We start from the raw sequence: 22,811 nt of genomic DNA, 5'->3' as shown, positions 1-22,811 counted from the left end.
CATTCGCTCTGTCTCCAGCAGCAGGAGGCAAAAGAAAACAAAAGGCACGAGAGGAGCGGGACAGGAGGAACCTGCGCGTCTGGATCGTGTAAGCGGCGACGTGCTGTAAACGCGGCCGGGTGATGGATGCGCCGGAGGGGCCGCGCAGGATGTGCCGGACGGACGGACGGACGCGCATCTTCCCCTGCCCCGCCCGCCCGGCGCTGCCGCAGCCGCTGGCCCGACGCCTCCGGTCCCCCCGGAGCCTCCTGTCCGGGTGCTGCTGTGCCCCCAGCCCCCGAGGAGAGCCCGGCTCGGCTCTGCCTCCCGACGCCCAAATCTGGCTGTTACGGGATGCGAAGGGCGTGATTTACAGCCAGCCCCGAGGAGGCAGAAGGGCCGCCGGGGAGCTGCATTAGGGCTGTATAAATAATATTGTGCAGCGATGCAGAGCCCGGGCCAGCCAGACCTCGGGCTGCCAGCCTGGTCACCCCTCCTGCCCGCAGCACCCTGGCATCACGGTGGGGCAATGCCCCTTCCCTCCCTCGGGAAAACCCCTCCTGCCAGGATGAGGGCTTTTGGGACAGTGGGGGCACAGAAGAGGAGGGGTCCTTGTCCCACAGCAGCTGCTGGGGGAAGAGCACCCATCCTGCTCAATGGCAGCAACAAATTCCTGGCTGCCCTGTCCAGCCGTGCCTGTCTCTGTGTTTATGCAATGGCAGGAGCCGGCAGAATGAAGCACTTTTTGTTTTTCCCTTTTTTGAGAATGGGGAGTTTTAATTCCCACCAAACAATGTTCTTTTTCCAGCAAGCTTAAAATAAGCTTTTCTGGCTCGGGTGTCTCTGGAGCCGTTGTGCAAATAAGGATGTGAGCTCCGTGCTCTGGCGGGGCCAGCAGTACCTGCCAGGGGGGTTTTGGGGGGACATGGGAGGCCCCCGGGCCTGACCCTCCTCCCACCACGGCACAGGGCTGGCTCTGGCCAGGACAGCTGGCTGGAGCTTTCCTTTGATGAGTGGAAAATGTTGCTCACACAGAGATAGGGATGAGGCCGTGCTGGAGCCTCCTGCCAGACACGCCTGTCTGGCTGGGGTAGATGTGTGCTCAGGTGAGCACAAACCCCATGAGGAGCTGGGTTCTGGAGCAGCCTGGTGCCCAGAGAAGTGGCTGTGCCCTGCAGAGTGGCATCAGCAGTGTTGCTGCCCATTGCCCAGTGCAGATGGAGAGGACTGCAGCCCTCACCCCAGCAGCTCCCACCCCTACAGGAACATTCCTGCTTGTGGGAAACTGCTCAAGGCTATGTTCTGCCAGTGTGGAGCTGTGGCCTGACATGCCCCCATTCCCTTACCTGCAGTCCCCGTGGTGTGTTCTGCCTCATGATCCCTGCCCAGCACATCCCTGCTGCCAAGCATGAGTGCGGCATGACACAGATGCCCTGCATCTCTTGGGCTGGGGTGGGTTCCAGGAGGCTAATCTGGCAAATAAACACCTGAGTTTACTCAGAGCAGGTGGATCTTATCCTCACATCCTCCACTGCCCCATTTGGATCCCCATTCCCCATCTCCAGGCCTTGCTCTCCACCCAAATTTCCCATGGCAGTGTGGCAAAGTGGTGACCACAGCAGAGATGAGCACGTACCAAACGTCAGAGCACCTCTCCTCTCCCCTCTGGGTAACCCCTGCCCAGGAGAGCCCTGGGGGGGTTCCAGCACTCCAACCCCAGCCCACCCTGCTCCCTCAGGGCTGGCACTGCAGCCAGGACGGGCACACGGAGCCCCCAGGCTGGAGGCAGAGCTGGCCATCACCCAGCCTCCCCATCCCAGCCCCTTCCCTGGGGCGAGGCCAGTGGGGAAAAGCCTCCCGTGCCCGCCCCCGCCTCCCCCAGCTTATCAAATTTGGCCATGTCTGAAAAGGCCTGGTTTCCTTTTCACCAAAAAAGATCAAAACTGGGTAATTGGCTGCCGGCACAGATGCCTCTGCGCCTCTCTCATGTGTAAACAGCATTGCCGAGCGCTGACACAACGCAGCGGCCGCAGCACACGCAGGCGCCCGGGGCTGCCACCGGCCCTGCCGGGGCTGCCACCACAGGGCTGAAGTCGCTGGGTGCAGGCAGGGGCTGGCTCTGCACCCCAAAAAATGCTGGTGGCCAAAGGCCAGGTGCTGTCGTACTCCTGAAGCGCAGGCAGGCGGTTGCAGGGCTCCTCCGGCAGGTCCTGAGGTGACAAACGGGACAATCTGTGCTCAGATCTCTGCCAAGGGGACAGCAAAGCCTCTGGGGCGCTGTGCTGGGCTGTCCTTGGGGGTGTTAACGTGGGCTGGGGAGGGGAACAGCCAGGCTGGTCCCTGCTGCATCCCAGGCGGCCAGGAGGAGGGGGACAGCGTGAGTTGGGGGTGCAGAGGCCTTTACCCTATTTATGGGGCTTCCTAGAGGCACAGTTCATGGACTGGGAAAAGGAGGTGGAAATTTCCCTCTGCCCTACAAAGCTCAAGGGCCTTCAGATCCCTGGGGATGCAGAGTGAGGCGGGAGGAGGAGGGAAACATCCCAAGGAGCAGGGCAGAGCCTGCTGCCCGGGAGCGTGGGGAACAGCGGCGGCATCCGCCTGCGGCTGCGGCTGGAGGGGAGGAGACAGGGATGCAGGGAGGGATGGAGGGCGGGATGGAGGGCGGAGGGATGCATGAAGGGATGGAGGGGCGGAGGGATGCAGGGCGGAGGGATGCATGGAGGGATGGAGAGGAGGAGGGATGCAGACGGGAAGGACCAGGAGCGGTTGGGTGGCAGACAGCACCATCGCGTGGCTCTTGACCGCATGGACAGCGACAGAGCGGTGGGACAATGCCAGCCCCTGTCCTCTGGACGGGGAATTATAGCCAGCAGCCCCGTGCCTCAGTTTCCCCCACCGCAGCACGCTGCACCGCGGTGCTTAGCTCCGGGAGGCCAGGGCATCACCCAGCACAGCCAGCCCCCCGCAGACCCACGGCCAGCTGTGGGCACAGCTGCTGTGTCCCCACGGCAGGAGCTGGAGGACAGCACAAGGGGAAGGGTTTGGGGACAGACAGATCAAGGGTGCAGGGAGTCATAGGTGCCATCATCTCACTGCTGGGCAGAAGGGTCTGGGGGCTCCTGGGGACAGGAGCTCTTGCTGCTGGGGATGGCTCACAGATGACAGCGGGCCCTCAGTCCCAGGTTACCTGCTCACCTTGCTGCCAGCACGGGGCACAGCCACCCCTGTTCCTGCTGCGAGCCCCTGCTCTTCCAGCCCAGCAGCAGTGTCCCTCCTGCCCTGTCAGGGCTGTGACCATGCTGGTGACACCAAGAGAGCCCAAACGCCCTCCCCAGAGCATGTTATTGCCAGGAGAGCCCCTCAGGGCTGCCTGCTCCAGAGGGGACCTGCCACTGACCACAGTCGCCACCGCCAGCAGAGCCAGCGCCTGGGGCGGTGACGGGTGGCCGAGTCCCAGACCACGCTGGCCCCCTGCCCTGTCTGCTCCGAGGCTCCCTGGCACCTTGGGGACAGGACACACCTCTGGCAGGGCACAGTCTGGGGGCTGGAGCTTTCCCTTTTTAGCTGCCCGGCTTGCAGGGAGCAGCCACAGTGCAGGACAGCGGTCGGCACCCCTCGGCGGCCATGGACCGGGCTCCAAACCTGGTAGGTGCCTCCCTGGCAGCTCAGGGCTTGCTCCTCATTTTCCTTCTCTAACAGAGTTATTTGCATGCTTGTTTACCTGGGGTTGTTTGTATGGAGGTGCTGCTGTGGCCTGCCAGGGCCATCCCCCCGTGCCCAGCAGGGCGAGGATGCAGCAGCCTGGGAGAGCAGAGGCACGGCCGGACAGTCCGGCTCCAGCCGGGAGAGCAGCCCTGGCCGAGCCTCCCTGCCCCGGGGCACTGCACACCCACGGGCAGGGTGTGGGGCTGCTGGGCCACTGCAGGGACACGAATAGCAGTGAGCAGGACTACAGAAAGCAACTTTGTTCCCTGCTGGGCAGCCTGCCGGGTGGCAGCACACGGCTGCTCGGTCCGGCGAGGCCGGAGGGAGAAGGGAAGGAAAAAAGCATCTTTTCTCTCTCACCGTCCTCAGAGCACAGAGGGAGGGACAGGAGGGCTTGGATAAAGATCTCATTCTTGACTGTCTCATCTCTGTAAGGCTCCTTTTAAAGCAGAGGCTGCCCAGGTACAGCCTGAGCTGGGTCACTCCCAGCACACAGCTGCCTCAGTGTGGGCAGGGAGGGGACAGGGCACAGGGACAGTCGGGCAGGACAGGCAGGGGCACTTTGGGCAACACAAATTGCCAGCTGCAAGCAGGGTGAGGGGCAGCCACATACATCAACTCATCATGACCATCCCTGCAAACTGTCCTCAGGTGTTTCTCACCTGCAGGCCAGCACTGCCTTTGGGTATTGAATGTGCCACCTCAAAGTTGATGTGGTCCTGCCATCACCTGGTTGACCCCTGGGAGGAGGGAGAGCTCTCCTTCCATGCCAGTCCTGCAGCCCAAGCAGCCACTCACCATCCTCATCCTCCTTCTTCCTCAGCTTCTCCTCTGCATCTTCACCTTTGCCATGGTCCTGGTTCCTGAAGCCAAGGACCAGAGCAAGGCAGCCAAGGGCAGGAGAAGGGGCCTGGCACGAGCACCAACAGCCCCCCCTGCCCTGGCCTGGGCCCCGGACGAGCCCTACAGCAGCATGGCAGAGTACGAGCACAGCATCCAGGACATGGTGAGCCAGCTGAGGAACGGCTCCGAGCCGGGGGACACCAAGTGCCAGGTGAACCTGAGGCTCTGGAGGTCCAACCGGAGGAGCCTGTCCCCCTGGGCCTACAGGTGAGCTTGGGGCAGGGACCTCGGGGACAGGCAAGGTGGCTCTGTGCCAGCACAGGGACTGCAGTTGCTGCTGGAGGCTGTGGCAGGATGTGACACAGAACCCATTTCACCCCAGCACCATCTCTGCAGCCTTGTCCCGTTTCCCTCTCCAGGATAAACCACGATGCCACCCGGATCCCAGCAGACATCCCCGAGGCCCGGTGCCTGTGCAGCGGCTGCATCAACCCCTTCACCCTGCAGGAGGACCGCAGCATGGCCAGCATCCCCATCTACAGCCGCCTGCCCGTGCGCCGCCTGCTCTGCCCGGCCCCGCCGGGGCACAGGGCCTCGGGCAAGAAGTGCCACAAGAAGTACCAGATGGTGATGGAGACCATCGCCGTGGGCTGCACCTGCATCTTCTGAGGCTGCAAAGCTACACTCTGCAGCTCCCTCAGTGCTGGGCATCTAACCAGCTTGCTCTTGCTTCCCCAGCTTGCCCAGCCCTTTGGGAGAGGCCACCTGGCTGGGCATCAGGGTGAGGGGAGGTCCCTGTGCAAGAGCTCCTCAAAATTCCCCTGCAGACTCTGTCAGCCTCAGCCCCAGCAGCTGCTTTGGGGACACCCAGTGCAGAGGCAGCGCCTGGCAGTCACCCAGACACCAACTGCCCCCAGCCTCCAGGGAGGAGCTCAGATGTGGGCTGGGGAAGAGAGGGAGCCAGCTGCCCCAGGTCCTCTGGCTGGGCAGGATCAGGATCAGGATCAGGATCAGGATCAGGATCAGGATCAGGATCAGGATCAGGATCAGGATCAGGCCTCCTCCCTTCCCAAAGTCCCCACTTCCCTTTGTTTGCTCCATTGCTGCAGCAGCTCCTGGAAACACCCAGCCCTCCTGTCCTCCCCAGTCCTCCCCAGTCCTCTCCAATCCTCCCCAGCCGTCCCACAGGTGCCTCTGTGCCAGGCTGGGCAGCCCAAGGAGCGGGGTGAGCTGCTGGTGGTTTGGGCAGCTTCTGAGGTCTCAATAAAGCGCATTGCTGGCCCTGGTCTGAGCTGCCCCTGCCTTGGCCCCTCACGCTGCCCCTCTGTCCTGCCCAGCTTCACCCACTGAGGCTCTTCTGCCCCCAAACACAAGCCTGGACACCCCCAGAAGCACAGAGCACCTGGCAGGAGCTGTGAGAGCCCTCCCTGCATCCCTGGGGCACAGGAACAGGACTGGGCTCCAGGCATTGGAGAGGCCGTGGGATCTCCAGCCCTCCCTGTGAGGCTCCCAAGGGAAAAGCCAGGAAGGCAAGAGAGACTGCTGGGAGCTGGGAAGCTCGGGGGAACCCATCTGCTGCCAATGCCAGCCAGCCTCACCCCTGAAAGCCCCCCAGGATCCCTCCCAAACACAGTGACCCTTTCTCAGGAGAAGGCACAGGATCCTTTCCAGCAGAGCCTGGGGTGAGGGAACAGGGAAACTGAGGCACAGAGCACAGACACAGCAACACTGGGCAGGAACTGTATTCCTGAAGGCCTTCAAGTCACCGGGACACAGCCTGTCCCTTGTCCCCCAGCCCCCCGGCCTCCCCAAGGCAATAAATACTCCCCAAACTAAAACACACCAAAGCTCCCGGCCCACCACCCCTGACGGGCATCACAGCTCCGTCTTCACCTTGTGCATCAAGTCCTTCTGGTCAATCTTGTCCAGCTGCTGATGCCAGCGGTTGTAGGCCAGCAGGGCCACGTTTTTGGCCGCCACCGCCGTCATCTCCATGGAGCTGGCCACCCACTCCACGCCGCTGAGGTAGAAGAGGCTCTCGTGGAGCACGATGGGCGGCAGGGCCTTGTTGGCGTCATAGCGCGGGTACGTCTGCCACTCCGTCACCTGCACCGAGTAGTAGGACCTGAAGAGGGTCTTCAGCTGGGGCTTGTCCAGCGGCTGCGGGGACAGGACACGCCACACGGCCGCCTCCTGGGGCTGCTTGCGCCGGAACGCCACCGAGATGTTGACGGGGCAGATGTTGTCCATGGCGTGGAAGAAGAGCTCGGGGGTGTCGGTGGTGAGGATGCTGGTGAAAGGGAACAACTTGGGGTCGGGGAAGCCAAAGTAGGAGGAGTTGAGGTAGCCGTGCACCACGGAGGTGACGGAGGGCTGGAAGGCTCCGGGGAGGTCGGCGATGGGGGGGTCGAAGTTGTTGAAGGTGAAGTTGCTCCTGCTGGGATGCAGCGGAGTCGTCACCACCACCAGGTCGTAGAAAGCTGAGCCCTGGCCTTCAGTGCTCTCGTAGTGGACCTGGTACAGGGCTCCCCCCTCTGAAGAGAGACAGGGGACAGTCAGGAGCAGCCCTGAGCCCCAGGTGGTGCTGTCCTGGCCCTCTTTTTTCCAGCCTGACCTCCATCCCCTGGCTTTCCAGCACACACCAGTGCTGGACCACAGCACCTGATGGTTACAGATGAGTTGCTGATGCCTTAGGGTGGCAGAAAGGCTTCATTAAGACATAAAATGTTTCCAGAGAGGCCCAGCCTAGTGGGGGCAAAGAGGACTGGGGGAACACAGCCCACATCCCAGGCCCCAGATATTCTTCTGCTGTGGTGGAAGGGGGAGCGAGCCTGCAACAAGGATTGTACCACAGGAGAACCTGGTGGACCTCAGGAGGGAGAGCGAGCAACCTCAGGTGCTGCAGGGACCCCACTGGATCAGACAAAGGGAGAAGGACACACCCTCAGGCCCTCTCCCAAATGCCTCACCAGGACCAGGATGCCCTCCAGCTACAGCACTCCCATGCTGCCACCACCAGCCTCCCACCCTGGTGCACACAGAGCCACATCCGTGCCCAGGCTCACCTGAGCTGTGGAGAGAGATGCCTGTCACCCTGGCTGAGATGACATTGGCTTTGGTCAGTTTCAGCAGACCTGAACACACCAGCTTATTCCCTCCTTCCACTGCCCAGGTGCTGCCCTGGGCTCCCGCCAGCGACATGGCTCCTGCAGAGAGGAAGACGAGGGTGGCTCCACAGCCTGGCTGCAGAGGGGACACTGAGCAGTGTCACACAGCAAGAGGGGCTGGCTTCACCTGCGAAGGCGGGCACCAGCACGGACTGGCCGTAGCTGGAGCGCAGGACGGCGGCGATGACATCGTCCACGAAGCGCTGGGTGACCCCAACCTCCAACAGGGACTCGGCCACTGAGCGCTGGGTCATGTTCACAAAGGCCTCCCCGCCCAGCGAGTGCAGCAGCTCCTCCAGGCTGGAGAAGGCGTAGCCGTGTGCCTGGTACTTGTAGATCCTGGAGGGGACAGGAGCAGGGGGCACCCGGTGATGCCCTGGTGCCAGGGAAACCCCCCCAGTCCCACGGGCTCTCCTACCTCATGAACTTCTCCATCACCTCCTCCACCCACATCTGCAGGCGCAGGAAGCTGATGCCGTAGTGCCACCAGAGGCGGAAGAGGTTGAGCAGGTACCAGTCAGTCTCCTCCAGGACGAAGTGCTCCCCGCTGAAGATGGCGCTTTTCCCGGCCACCTCGCGCCGGTGCTTGAGGCCTGCGGGAGCACAGGGAGCACGTGGCCGCCCCTCCCTGGGAAAGGCCAGCACTGGACATGTCCCGGCAGGGATAGGGGCAAAGATGCTCTTGGAGGAGCATCAGGAATGAGAGACCCCCAAGGCACAGGTTCCCAGCCATATCATGTTGGGGATGGGAACATGGAGCTGCTGCTGCCGACTGGGACAGACTGGTAGGAGGAGTTCATGAACAACCACCCAACACTAATTCCAGCAGGACCCCCTGATGGTGACCACCCTGTCCCCTTCTCTCTCCAGGACACAACAGAAGAGACAGCAAGGGGATCACCACATGCCTTGTGTGCCAAGGGGGACTGGCAGCAACCCTCCCCACTACCCCAAGCACAGAGCCCGGGGGTGTTCCAGCCCCCCAGCTCAGCGAGGGAGGCCATACAAACGCTGGGACGCCCAGTCTCACCCAGGATCTTGACGAAGTCCTGCATGTGGAGGCTGAGGGCGTGGATGGAGGCTCCCCGGCTCTCATACTGCTGCTTGTTGACGGTGACGGTGGCCAGGCGCCCGCCCACGCCCGCCGCCTCGTACACGTCCAGCTGCACCTGCGGCCCGAAGTGCTGCTGCAGGAAGTACGCGGTGGCCGAGCCCCCCAGCCCGGCGCCCACCACGGCTGCGGGCGAGAGCGGCCAGAGGCCGGGTCAGCAGCGCCCCAGGGGCGCGGGGGTCCCGCCGCTCCCCCCGCCGAAGGGAGGAAGCACCAGCGGGGACGCGCGGGGATGGGGATTGGGATGCGGAGCGGAGGGGTGCGGAACGCTCTGTGCCGGCCCCGGCGGGGCGGGGAGGCGGCCCGATGCTGCCGGCCCCGCCGCGGGCTCCCGGATGCCCACCCCAGCCCTCGGCATCCCCGCGTACCGATGGAGCGCGGCGCGGCGCGGGCGGCGGGCGCGGCCGGGAGCGCGGCCAGGAGCGCGGCCAGGGCCGGCAGCAGCGGCAGCGGCAGCGCGGCGGGCGGCGGGGCCATGGCGCGGAGAGCGGGGCCGGCAGCGCCCGCCCCGGCCCGCCCCTCCCGCAGGCTCGGCCCCCGCGCCCCCCGCGCCCGCCCCGCCCCGAGCCCGGCACGGCCGGGGGAGGCGGCACCGGCCCCCGGCACCGCAGGGCGGAGAGTGGCGCTGAGGGGACACGGGGGACAGTGACACCCTGCGACAGCCCCTGCGAGCATCCCCCTGCCCTCCGCTCCTCGCACGAGTCCCACAGCGAGGGCCCAGCCTGAGCTGCCCCGGCGGCGATGCTGCCAGAGCACGTTTTCCATCAGCTCCATGTGCTCCGGGTGATGCTCACAACGCTCGGGCCCCGGCGGAGCGGAGCAGGCTGGGTCCTGCCTGGCATTTGCAGCAGCCAAGGCGTTTCCAGTTTTCGCCCGGACTTTCTGCCCTGGGCAAAACAAGGTGCCTGACAGCGAGCGGTTTGTGCCAAGGGCATCCCGCGGGAGGCCGCTGCTACTCGGGTTACAAAGGAGAGCAAAGGCTGAGCAAAAACTCTCGAACAGGTTGGACATGTAATTACAGACCCAGAGCCTGCTCCAGCCCAGGGCTGGCTCCTTACCAAGGGACAGAATTTTGTTTGAGAATCCATCACTTTGTCTCCAGGAAACACAACACAAGCACAGGCCCCTTCTATCTCCAGCCAGGATCCACTTCAGACTTTCTGCATGGGGAGCACGTACAACCCTGAACCTCAAGGCTGAATATTTGGGGTGGGCACAGACAAAAATTACCCGTGCTCAGCTTCCTCTCACAATGGGCAGGATCCCACCGGGATGGGGAGACAATCCCAAGCAGCTCAAAACACAGCACACAAATATCTTTGTAGCACATCTCGGGTTTTAATAAGCTCTCACTTAACCAGCCTGATTTCCCCAGGGCTGTGGGCGACAAGAAATCTGCTGTGCACACAGCAGGGCTCCCAGGCAGGTCAGCACTGCTCCCAGTCCCCACCTTGCTCGCAGGAGTTTGGATGTTTTATCATGCCATAAGCAAAATACTCTGCCCCAAGCTCTGAGGCTTTCCTGCACATGGTGGTTTGAGAACTCCCAACTCTCACTGTTGCTGCAGAGAGAAACCAGCAGAGCCAGAAATTGCCTAATGGCAGCAGCAGGATTTCCTGGGCTGGGGTGCATTTTAGCAGGATGAGGAAAAGCTCTGTAATAGGCCATCACCCCTGCAGCACGGCTGGCTCTGCTGGCAGATCTTTAGCACGGAAATATTGATCTCACTCCCATAAAGGCTATTTGTAAATGGTCTATTGCAAATGCTTTTTATTGCAGGGAGAAGTGCCTGGGGGCATCCAGAGCTGTGGGAGAACAAGCCCCCCCCCCCACAGCACCAAGTGTCACGGTGAAAGCAGGAATGGAGGCCCAGCTATTTTTGCAGAGAATGAAATCTGTTACAAACACGCGCTCGCAGAGAAAGCCTTGTCTTTTCTCCCACAAATCCCTGAAATCACAGCCTGCCTGTGGGTACCACGGTGTGAAGGCACCCTGTAAATTAACCCACCCTTAACTGCAGTGCTGCACAATCCCCGGGATTGCTGCAGCACAGCACTCACGGGGCAAAGAGGCAGCAGAGCCAAGCAAAGATAAATCCAGACATCCAGATTTCAGCTGCTGGCAGAGCTCTGCTGAACCAACCACCACCACAGGCTGGCAGAAAATATTTCTCTCCACAGTCACCCAGGAGCGGACAGAGCAGAAGTGCCTGGGCAGGTTATCAGTGCAGGAATCACTGACACCAACCCCGTGTGTGTGCATTTCTGGGAGTCCTCCTAAAGCACTGTTAATAAAACGCTCAGCCAAATGCTGCTGTGGCCTTTCACAGACAATGGCACCAGGAACAGCCAGAAACCTTCCCATGTGCAGTCCCAGCTGGCTGGAGTTGGAATGAGCAGCACTTTGAGGCAGGGAAAAGGCAAGAGAAGTCACTGCAATTCTTCTGTTTTATTAGCAAATTGACAGTATCCGGACAGCTAAAGGAAATCAGACCTTTCCAACATCAACTCAAATGTTGTTGTCAATTTCTTGCACTGTTCCCACACATCTCTGTCTTTCATACAGTCAGACCTTTGGGTAAACAAAGAGCACAGAAACACACAAAAATTACAATATATACATGTTTTCCCCCCACCTCAATGGCCTTAGATTTTTGGACATTAGCAACGCTTTGTTCATTTAACTTTGCAAATAATACCAAAACACCTCGAGTTTTAAAATAAAAAAATACTACAATATTCACAATATAAAACTTAAATACTTTTTTCTTTTTTTTTAATTAAGGTACTGCTAGCAGCTATTGAGTGATCACAGCTCTTCCAACAGAAGCTCTGCTGCTGAAGCACTGGAAGTTAAGGTTCACAAAGCAACATCCATTTCATTCTGCACTGCTCCTGGTCAGAGTTCAGATCTTGCCATGCTCATGACAGTGCCACTGGAGACTTGTCCAGGTGTGGAAATGACTAAAAGGTACATGACACTTCTTCTCCTCTGCTATTCCTGCCCTGTTCATGTATTCCTGTGTTTTATTGAACCGTCACTGGATAAAGTGACTGCAGAGGAGCAGCTCGTGGGTCAGTGCCCTCCCTGCAGGAGTTACAGAAACAGGGCAGAAAAGGCAGCAAGAACCAAGGGGAAATTCAACCCACCCCTCCACAATCTCATCTAGGACAAAAAAACCCCAAAAAACAAAAACATTAAGTGTTCTTGAAAGGCGAAATAATCAAATTTTACCTGGGAAATCTGGATTCTGTGATGGAATCCATGTTTGGTTATTTCATTTTCACCTTTCAAAGGAAGCAGAAACTGGGACAAACAACAGCTGGAGGATGTATCTCTTTGGTAACATCTGTGAAAGTCTCTCAGCATTGCCTCCGTTTCACAGGAATCGTAAAACCTGACAGGATCCTGCAGAAGTTTTGGAGGTTTCACTGGGAGAAAAACTTGCCCCAAATTAAAGAGGGCCTCTGTGAGGGTGGGAAAGACTGCAGAGGAGCTGGATCCCTCAGAGCCCTACTGCAGTGCCTCAGTGAGAGCAGACCCCAGACAGACAAACTGATAAACCATCTCTCAGTACAGACAGGAGGTCTGGAGTGCATTTTAGGGTATTTCCTTAAGGCAGAAGTGGGTGAACACTGGCTGAGGAGACAGGCAGAGTTGGCAAACCCAAGTTGGACTGAGTGGCTGTAACATTTTTTTACAGTCCAGTGGCTCCATGGGTGAGTTTAAAGAGGATTTGGATCCCATCACTCCTGGTCACACTCAGCTGCAGCCTCTCAGTGACAGAAAAGTCTCTGTAGTGTAAAATGCCTGTGTATTTTAAACTTTCACTTTCAAAGTTGGTTTCCAGCTCTCCCCTCATACTGCAAGACTCAGCTGAAACAGCAGGGGCCGAAAAGGCAGCAGAGACCCCACTGCTCCCTCCAGCTGAGGACATGGGTTCCTCACTTTTCAGGAAGAACAGCCACATTTGTAGTGCCACATTTCATGTTTTACCCATTTTTCTCTGGAGAAACAGCATACCCTGGTGACCTCCTCAGCACAACAATGGATAGGAAGTCCTGTTTATCTCTGAAACTTCCAAAAACATGGTAATAATACAAGACACTGAACAAGAGGTCTGCCCACAAGTTAAAGCTGCCAGAAGTGCCGTTTCAGGGTTGAAATCTCCAGAACCTACTGCACGAGGCAGAAACCCACAGTCCAAAAAGGATCCACTACAGACTCACACCACAGCTGCCACTAAAAAAGGTTGCATGGAGCAGGTTAGAAATGTGCAGATTCCTTAAATTTCTGGGATGCCAACCCACTAACTGCACACAGTCTCCCCAGGTGAAAGACTGGCAGTATTAAAGGCTGAGACAATCTTGAAGTCCACCATATAAGGTTTTTTCAGCTGAAGCCTCGAAAGGAATTGGAGAAGAATAAATTTTCTTCCAAACCAGGGATGGCATCCACTCTAAGTAAAAGTATTTTTGGAAGTGCACTTGTCAGGTTATGGAACCAATTCCAGAAAGTAAAAAAGAAGGAAAGAACAACTCAAAAAGAAACAAGCTGAAAACCAACCATTCCTGGTTTTGTGGCTTAACTGTTCTTCTGTCATTTGACCACTTGCTGCTCTGCAAAGGGTTAAATTCTGATCCTCCTCAGTGACTGCATCCTTTCAGCTGAGACAAATGAACTCCCAGGCAATAGGGCCAGTGGGAAATACACATGTGCTGTGACAACAACATGCCTCCAACCAGGAGGACAGCTCGAGGTCAGCTTTCACTTCCTCAGCCTTCTGCTTCTCTTGCTTTCTTGTCACTGCTGCTAAAATTGGTTCAAGGGCACTTGGGACCTTGAAGCAGAGAAGATTTTTCTCCTTGCATTAAAACCCATAAGGTTTCATATTTACTAGGATCATTGAAAGTAGAATCAGAACGTGGACTGGAAGTCGGTGTAATCTGAGGATCTCTACCGGAGAGCTGAGAAAATAGAACAGTCCAGATTTCCTGCTTAAGGGCTCAGCTCCATTTTGCCAGCAGCTGCAACAAAGAGCACATAGTTTATCATGCTTGAAAGCTGCACAAATACCCACCAGGGAAGAGGAATTACTCTCCTCTAAAACATACATTTGGGTTGGACATTAAGAGATGCGAGGACAGTTTTCTGGCTCCACCACAAATCACCGTTCCCTGTTTTACCTTTGGGAACAAAGAGTCAAGCTGGAATTTTACCTGGAGAAGGAATATTAACATTAGTCTGACCTAACAACTGAATTCTTTTTAAACCCTCATCTCTATTCAATTCTAGTATGACAGAGATTCCATGAATTCCAGATTGTTTTCCTGAAGCAACGTAAGAGAAAGCTGCCCCTAAATGTTATTTCAAGTGATCATCTGAGGGTTCTGGGGACAAGGGAAGACATCAAATCCAGGTGATAATAATACTCATCCCTCTGGACTTTTCCCAGTGCTTTGCACATGAAAAGCCTCACCACATCCTTGTGAGGTAGGTCAGTATTATTACAGTCCCTTAATACAGCTGTGGAAAAGGAGGCAGAGAAGTTCTTTTTCTGGAGGCTACTGCAGGAGATGGAATAGGGAGACAAGAAAAGAATTTCCCTTTCTCTCCACATCTCCCCTCTTCCCCATACAAACCATGGAGAAATAAACAGAGAAGGAGGCTACAGTGCCCCAGATTTCTGACAAACAGCAGGACCCCAGAGCTCCAAGGAGGATCATTAAATACACGAGTACCTCAGAAGGAACGGCGACCCTGAAGCCATCCCACGACACAAACAATCTCAATAAATAAGTAAATACACGTGGCTGTGACTGTCCCCAGCCCAGCAAGGTCCCAGGTGGAGCGGCTGGAGCCATGTCACTCCTGTGCCTCCACGGCCACGCCGACCAGTGCGTGCCTGATGGTGCGGCCGTGCAGTTTGTAGCCGTCCTGCGTGACCAGCGCCACGGTGCCTGGCTGCATGCCCTCGGCTGGCACGTGGCAGATGATCTCGTGGTCATAGGGGTCGTACCTGCCCCCGACAGGGTTCATCTTCTGCAGGCCGTGCTTGGCAAAGACGCTCTGCAGCTTGGCCTCGATGAGGGACAGGCCCTCGTAGATCTTCTTCAGGGTGGGGTTGGGATCGCTGGGCTCCTCGGCGTGGCCCGCGGCGCTCTCGGTTGTTTTCTCCAGGATGTCTGCCACCTCCACCAGGTCCCTGCAGAAACTCTGGATGCCTGCAGGAAGGAAGTGAAGGACAGCTTACAGAACATCCAGAGCTCCAGTACCAAGGACAGACAAAGGCACAGTGCTTTGAAGGCACCTTTAAAGCTGCTCATTGATTTGAAGTTAATTTAGCAAGACCAGGAGGTTTGCTGGAACCAAAGCTTCAGCATTAAGAGTAATCTAAAGACTCCTAAAACCAAGGTGTATGCAGGAAATGCACATCCATACCATGACCATACATATATTTGGTATTCCTGACAAAGCAGAGCATTAATGTCTCACTCCAAACAGTTTTGTGCAACTCAGATTTGTCATTTAGGACTCTGCTCCACATCCCCTGCTCCAGTCCCACTGACATAATTTTGTCACACAAATGCCCATTCCACAGGGAACAAACACAATGGGGGGAAGCAAAAACAATGCATGGCTATTCAGAAGTACAAAATCCCCAATTTATTCATAGCTTAAAACCACTGTAGAAGGACTAAACCAAAATGGTCCTTGGGCTGGTCATGAAAAGCCAGGCAGGTTTTGTCATTTGAAAATAATGACAAAAGGGTTAGAGTGGTTGCATTTCCAGCAGTGGTTTCTTGCACAGTGCAGAAATTCCAGGAAAAGCAGCCTCCCTCAGTTACATAAATGTCATAACTCCCTGACTGGAATGACACATTAGGGAAACAGAGAAAATGAGGCAATAGTCAGGTGCTGTCTGCAGCTGTACATGTGAACAAAGGGAGAGGAAGGAGATGCAGCAAAGCAGCAGACAGAAGCCCAGCAATTACCACTCATTTCATTGAATCAGAGTCATTCAGCCTGCTCAAGACCTTTAAGATCATCAAGTCAGCACTGCCAAGGCCATCACTAAACCGTGTCACAGTCTTTCCAACACCTCCAGGGATGGTGTCCCCACCTCTTCCCTGGGCAGCCTGCGCCAGTGCTTGGCTACACTCTCAGTGAAGAAATTTCTCCTAAACTAAACCTCACCTGGCACAACTTCGAGCTGCTTCCTCTTGTCTTATCTCTCATCAATTGAGAAAAGAGACTAACCCCATCTTGCTATGATCTCCTTTCAGATTTTCCTCTTATCTACAGATCCCCAAGTCTCACTCTGTGAACAATTTCTAATAAGGAAGTTATTTTTTTCTTCATGCTACATATCAAATCCCAAAAGCTAAAAAAACCCTCTCAAAATCAATCATCCTGTTGTTGATTATCTCCAACTCAGCAGCCATTTTATAGCACCATGGGTGGAAGGTAAGAAAATACAGCAGCTCTAATTTCAAGGCTGCTAGAATTAGCTAACAATAAACCTCTTGAGATTCATGCATTATGGAGAAAAACAGTTTTTCATTCTCAGAGATGGTTCTGGCACAGTGCAATGCCTGAACAGCACTTTCTTCCCCCATCACCTGCTTCTGCTGCCAAAGGTACAAATCCAGCTTGTTTCACTGATGGTAAAATATTTCTTTTAGAGGTTTTAAACATCTAATCTAGAGATTGGCAACTTCTGCTCCAGGCTGCATCTCCCTCCAATGAACTGAAGCACAGGAGGCTGTTAATATAGAACAGGAGATCACAACCTGATGACACAGCTGAGTATAAAATGCACCCAGCCAGAGCCAATCCCCAGCACACAGCAGAGCCTGCATTTTTAACCAAGTCAGCAGAACTAAACTCAGCTGCACTGGGACTATTTAAAAAAAAAAAAAAGTCACAATTCTGTGATTCTGTGGGTAAACCTGATAGGACAGGACACAGCTGGACACAGAGAAAAAAACCAGTGATTAAGCCCAGATATCAAAATTCCAGGCCAAACATCACAGCAGGCTTTGAAATAAACGTGGGAGGGCAGGACAGGGGGACAGAAAAGCTGCTGATCAGCGTTTTCTGCTCAGGCAGGCAGGCCAGTGCAGTGAACACAGCTCTTCTGCTTACCAAAGAGTTTGGCATCTTCCACAAACTTCTGCGTTCTCCTCCGGACGTTCTCGGAATCTGCCAAAGCTCTCCGGTATCGCTCCTGTAACCAGAGGGGCCACATCAAACCAGCAGGTGAAACCCCTACCTGACACTGCAATCCCCTCAGAAATGCTTTAAAGACAGAAGGTTGTGCTGGGCTCCTGCATTTTCATACAAAGACAAATCCTTCTACTGACTAACTCAAAACTGCAACTCTTTCACAAGACCCAAGGCCAAAAATATTCTGGGTACTGAATGGCTGAATTCAGCTGAACAGCCACTGTCAGGCTGCTGCTGAGATCCTCCTGCTCCAGCAGGCAGCTCTGTGACAGCTGATTTCTCACTCAGGGCAGGATTCTCAGGGTGATTATCTCCAGAACAGCCCAGTGCTGTGGTATTTAATCCTCCCTCAGTCACGTGTGTTCTTCAATATAGAACCTGATTTCCATCACACATGAGCACTTTAACGGGCTTCCCTTCTTGGATAATCTGGATGCACTGTGACATAAAGCTGTTAAGGAGTGTCCAAAGGAGGGGCATGAGGGTGGGGATGGGTCTGAAGAAGCCATGGAGCAGCAGCTGAGGGCACTGGGATTGTGCAGCTGGAGGAGGCTGAGGGGAGACTCCATGGGGTCTGCAGCTCCTCCCGAGGGGCAGCTCTGATCTCTGGGACAGGGACAGGCTGGGGCTGTACCAGGGCAGGCTCAGGGTGGGTTTTGGGAAAGGTTCTTCCCCCAGAGGGTGCTGGGCACTGCCCAGGCTCTCCAGGGATGGGCACAGCCCGAGGCTGCCAGAGCTCCAGGAAGGTTTGGATGGCACTCCAGGGATCCCAGGGTGGGATTTTGCGGGGGCTGTGCAGGGCCAGGAGCTGGGCTGGATGATCCTGTGGGAACTCAGGATATTCCATGATTCTATGCCAACATGTGACACTAATCAGCATGAAGCTACTGCCACAAGGCTGTGAAAGAAGTGACCAGTTCCAACACAAGCTTTTCCAGCCAGGATCACACCATCAGCACCCTGCTGCTGGCACTGCTGACAGATGGTGTTTTGGGGAAGGCAGGGTGGAATTTCACCCTCTCACACTCAGGGCATAGCTGCTCTGGAGCTCTGTGTGTGTGTCACAGCATTTAGGGAAAAATCCAGGGCTGAAAACCAGAGCAAGCCAAGGGGACTGAAGCAAAGACATCCAGCACACTCACAGTTAAATCCCGGACTTGCTCTTCCAATTTGATTGCTTTGTGCTCCAAGGCACAGTCAGAGAGGGGGTGCTTGGGCTCCTCACTGGGGTCCTCTGGGCCACACTCATCTCCTGTGCTCCTCTGCTGAGCTGCAGTGCTGAAAGCACAGGGGCACCCTCTGAAATACAAACTAGGGACACAGAAACGAAGTTGAGTAACTTCAGGGTCCATGAGAATTCAAGGTTAGTGTCAGTATTAAAAGCAGGCTCTCTTAAAAGAGGTACACAGGGTTCTAAACACAATTTTAGTTATTTTCAGAAAACACACACAATCAGCAAAGAAACACAAAGAGGTGGTTTTAATTTCTTTTATTTTAGAGTAACATGGCACACAGAGGCTTTACTCCACTTCTCTGGCATACCTTCAAATGAATCAGATTTTCAGAGAAACACAGAATGAAGCTGGTGGTCTTGAAGGTGTTCTCCAAGTCCAACCTGTACCCAATCCCCACCTTGTCGCCCCCCCAGAGCCCTGTGTGTCACATCCAGTCATTCCTTGGACACTTCCATTACCTTCCTGGTTTTTCCAACATAAATTATTCTGTGATTTCCTGATTGTGTTTCACTCTCCCTCCTACTACGCTTGCTTTTACAAACCAACCTAGACAGGGCTCATTCCTGCCAGCATGAGCCTCTCTCTCACACCAGGAAGAATCTGCAGAACAAAAGAGAATTTACTTCCAAACCAGCTCCATCCAGGAAACATTTCAGTGCACATCTAACAAGGAAGGGTGTATTCTCCTTTTTTGGGAATACCTGGGCTCTTCTTCTGAGCAAAGCTTACAACACCCTCATTGTGCAATATTTTATATCCCCTCTATGCAATATTTTCCATACATTAGGTGCACACCTAGCCCATGAAAGGCAGCAGAGCCCAGCAGTCCCTGTGCTGGCACCAGCTCCACTCCCTGTGCTTTTACAGAACAATTCCACTCTGCACAGAGACACCAATTTAGACCCCAGAATCGATTCAGCTGAGTTCACATTACCAGGCCTGCACCATGAAGCATTCTTCCTCTTTAGCAAGGCTGCATTGCTCAGGTTCAATGTCACACAAGTGCACAGAGTTTCTTCTGGGGTCTATCATGAAGCCTCAGTGCTGTTCAGCTTTATTCCAGTACTGGAGCTGAGCAGAATTCAATCTCAAGGAGTTAAACCAGCTGAAAAATAACCCTATAAAACAAGAGGACTTTTCTCTCAGTGTCCCTGAATAGGTCTGCTGACAGATCAGATCAGTGCAAGTACCAGTACCAATAAGAAGCCAAATATGTGAGATGTGGGGCAGGGAGGAGGTGTCCCTGAGGATTTAGACTGGCTTAACCCTCAAAGCCCAGCTCAAGAGATCTGTATCTGCCCCAAGACCACCAGGCATCTCCTCCCACCCATGTTTAACAGCCCAGATGTTTCCTCATTTAAATCCTTAACAGCAGGGTGCTAAATGTCCCACAGCACTAATCACAAACTTCCTCTCCACACCCGAGGACATTTGCATGTGCAGTTTTTATTAAGTGGGTACTTAAAGCATCATCTGTATGTCAAACCACTCCTTTTCAACAAATTATGTGCCAAACACAAACCTCAAAGTGCTTTCTCTACTTACACTTGCTCTAGAGGAGGACGTTCCTCAGACTAATCTTTAAGAATTGTCTGGGTTCCAGGAATGCCAACACAGGAAAAAAACCCCACATTTCACCCCTGGCTGCTGTGTGGGGCACAAGACCTCATCCTGAATAATTTTTAAGATTCCTGTCACGTTCATTTTATTGACTGATTAACAGCACTTTATCAAAGTTAGAGAAAGTACATTAAACTAGAGGGAGGACAGAGCAGAACCCCTTCACCAAGCCTTTAAAAATCAATCTGAGGCTTTCTTTGCACATAAAAACGTCCATGGGAAGCAGCAGCTACAAGCTTTATGCTTTATCATCTCACATTTCATTTCAAAGAGCTGCAGGGATGGAAATCAGCCATGCTACAGATGAACCAAAGAACCTGAAACGCAGCTGAGAAATCTCGCTGGGCCCCTCAGAGGTGAAACTCCGGTGTTTTAAAAATAGGCTGTGCAGCTCAGTTAACTCCTCTGCCCCCAAGATGGCAAAGCTGGAGAGGTTTTTCTCTCTGGTGGTTACTGGCAGGGATGGGTGTGTTCTGCGTGGGAGAGGGGCATGGAGGAGCCGGTCCCTGCTGCCTACGTGGAGCAGGGAGCTGCCTGCATGGACTCCTCTCCGCAGCCTCTGAACCCAAATCCCAAATCCCAGAGCGCTCCCCCGTGCAGGGACATGCCCTGGCAGTCACACGCTGCCTGGAGAAGTTATGGCCAAGAAATCCCAGCCTGACTCCAAAGGGAATTCTTCGGGTCTGTTATGCGGGGTTGAAAATGCCGCTCAATTGACTCCTTGCTGCAGGATGAAAGGAATTCTCCCCAACAAGTGGCAGGAGCTATTTACAGGCTGTCCACTGACTGGGCTCCATCTTCTGAAGGCTGGTTTGATCACAGCTACCCTAAAAATAGGCATGGATCCCACGGGAGGAAGCAGACACATCCCGAAGTGACAGACACGTGGAAGTCGCGGGGCGTGTGAAGGGGATTACACAAGTTGGTGTTACAGAAAGATTTACAAAGCGATGTCACAGAAAGCCAAAGAGATAAGAAGGAGCAGAGAAGCCATATGATTGCAGCCATATGGCTTAAGCCAATTGTCCTTCAAGATTAATATTTCAGTGATGAGAGAGGTTTCTGGTCGGAGCTACAATGGTACCACCACCTCTTTCTGGAGCACCCGACCATTCCGAAGTGACAATCAGCTCTCTCTATCGCCAGAGTCCTTCCCCACCCTCCTGGAACACTCCCTCCTCCTCCTCCCAAATCAGCATGACAAAGCTCTCGAGTGCTGAGACACACAGGAACATCTGCACTGGTTTCAGCTCTGATGAGCCTGCTTTGGAAGGAAATCTAATTACTGCCAATTCCTCCGCGCTGTTTCATCAGGGAGGGACTGCAGAGATAATGCAGTGCAAGGAGGGGACTGTCCCACTCTGGGGTGGCCGCACCTCGACAACTGGGGCACTTTTGGGTGCAAGACCTAAAGCTCTCAGAGAATGTCCAAAGGAAGGGCATGCAGATGGTGAAAGACTCATCGCACATTTTTCAGCGGGGCAAAGCAGTTTTCACCCACGTAAGAGGGAGAATTTATTGACATGCATCTACATTTAGTCCCAAACACATCTGCCTTTACTATGTGCTGTAGATTTATTATATTACGTTTAAGCCTTTTTGTGGTGTTTTTGTTCCAGAAAAAAAAAAAAAAAAAAACCCAAAACCAATCCAAACCAAAAAAAAAACTGGCATTTTGGCTTTTTTCTTTTTACCTGCCCACACTTCACTCAAACAACCAAAGCACCTTTATGGAATTCTCTTTTATAAGCCATATTCCATGATGTAGGGAAAAAAAAAAAAAAAAAGCATGAGTGGACATTGTTCCTGTCTAAATATTGACACAATTAAATGGATTCTCTTCCCGCGACCACCCAAAACACACCGATAGCACATGGACTGCCTCACCACCAAAAACAAAACCCGAGGAGCGCATTAAACCTGAATAATTAATGAATAAATTATTGAATAAATGGTTCAGCCGGGCGAGACACAGAACCCACCCACAGTACCAGGAAACCACCTCCCAACGTGACTTACCGAGCGCGGAAACGCTTTGCCTTAAAAACGAACCATAATTTCCCCAAAAATCACTTTTCTAGGAAAGGAGCTGGGTTATGGGGGGTATTTCAGCTCCAGGGCGTTCTGAGGAGCGCAGAACGGCAGCGTGGGGTTCCGGGGGTGAGACGGGGAGCGGCGGGGGATGATGGAGACCGAAGGGGTCTGGCTATGGGTTCGGGTCGGGGCCCAGATCTCGGGGGCCAGGGTCGTGGTTGGGGTCCGGGTCCGGCTGTGGATCCGCTCCCGTTCCCGTTCCCGCCCCCGGCGCGGCGCCCGCCCGGGCCCGGCCCCGCGGCGCTGCCACGTCTGTCCCCGACACCCCGCGGGTCCGGGCCACCCCTGTCCCCCCATCCCGGCCCGGCCGGTCCCAGCCCGCCCCACGTACCTGCCTGTGCCGGCCTTGCCGGCCGCGGGCAGCAGGGCCCCGAGGCGCTGCAGGGAGCGGGCGGCCATGGCCCCGCACGGAGCGGCGGAGCAGGCGGCGGCGATGCGCCCGCGTCACCGCGGAACTACAGCTCCCACAAAGCCCTGCGGGCGGCGGGCGGGCCGGCCTGAGGGCTGCGGCGTGAGGGGAGGGCGGGCATGAGGGAATGGAGGGCGGGTATGAAGGAATGGAGAGGCGGCGCGGGGGAATGGAGAGCGGGCCAAGAGCGCGCCCGCCGCTGGTCGCGCGGCTCCGGGACTCGGCTCCGGGCGCAAGGGGCCGGGATCCGGGGTTTGGCTCCCGACAAACGGGGGACGGCTGTGTCCCCCGAGACTCGGATCTGGCAGCTGCCTCCGGGACTGGGACCCGGACAGAGCTCCGGTGTGCCAAGGATCAGACCTGGGCACGCAGCACCGGTTCCCTGGAGCTCGGCCCCGGTCACCGCTCCATCCCCCTGG

At 55.3% G+C, this 22,811-nt stretch overlaps 3 protein-coding genes across 5 annotated transcripts; 1 reads left to right on the top strand and 2 right to left on the bottom strand.

Annotated features, from left to right (window-relative positions):
- The first annotated feature begins 3,562 nt into the window (after window positions 1–3,562).
- On the top strand, window positions 3,563–5,416 carry IL17B (interleukin 17B). The gene is made up of 3 exons (XM_009091540.4): window positions 3,563–3,624; window positions 4,508–4,794; window positions 4,947–5,416. Exons 1-3 carry the CDS (start codon window positions 3,604–3,606, stop codon window positions 5,194–5,196), a joined length of 558 nt encoding a protein of 185 aa, XP_009089788.1. The 5' UTR covers window positions 3,563–3,603; the 3' UTR covers window positions 5,197–5,416.
- An 835-nt stretch (window positions 5,417–6,251) lies between these two features.
- PCYOX1L (prenylcysteine oxidase 1 like) lies at window positions 6,252–9,282 on the bottom strand. The gene is made up of 6 exons (XM_050979788.1): window positions 9,174–9,282; window positions 8,725–8,931; window positions 8,113–8,287; window positions 7,822–8,033; window positions 7,593–7,733; window positions 6,252–7,061 (listed from the first exon to the last, which is right to left on the bottom strand). Exons 1-6 carry the CDS (start codon window positions 9,280–9,282, stop codon window positions 6,403–6,405), a joined length of 1,503 nt encoding a protein of 500 aa, XP_050835745.1. The 3' UTR covers window positions 6,252–6,402.
- Window positions 9,283–11,234: 1,952 nt separating this feature from the next.
- On the bottom strand, window positions 11,235–22,420 carry GRPEL2 (GrpE like 2, mitochondrial). 3 transcript variants are annotated; one of them, XM_030229301.2, is made up of 5 exons: window positions 22,315–22,420; window positions 18,177–18,345; window positions 16,954–17,035; window positions 14,825–15,029; window positions 11,235–13,832 (listed from the first exon to the last, which is right to left on the bottom strand). In XM_030229301.2, exons 1-5 carry the CDS (start codon window positions 22,380–22,382, stop codon window positions 13,676–13,678), a joined length of 681 nt encoding a protein of 226 aa, XP_030085161.2. In that variant the 5' UTR covers window positions 22,383–22,420; the 3' UTR covers window positions 11,235–13,675. The 3 variants fall into 3 exon arrangements, 2 of the variants coding, with proteins under 2 accessions (XP_030085161.2, XP_030085162.1); XR_007778737.1 differs by having other exon boundaries at window positions 13,698–13,832; window positions 13,920–15,029; XM_030229302.2 differs by having other exon boundaries at window positions 13,695–15,029.
- Between the last annotated feature and the right edge of the window lie 391 nt (window positions 22,421–22,811).

The sequence above is a fragment of the Serinus canaria genome, chromosome 13, assembly GCF_022539315.1.
Source record: "Serinus canaria isolate serCan28SL12 chromosome 13, serCan2020, whole genome shotgun sequence".
Classification (NCBI taxonomy): domain Eukaryota; kingdom Metazoa; phylum Chordata; class Aves; order Passeriformes; family Fringillidae; genus Serinus; species Serinus canaria.
Note: the sequence above shows the minus strand (reverse complement) of the source record. Positions and strands in the feature narration are given on the sequence as shown.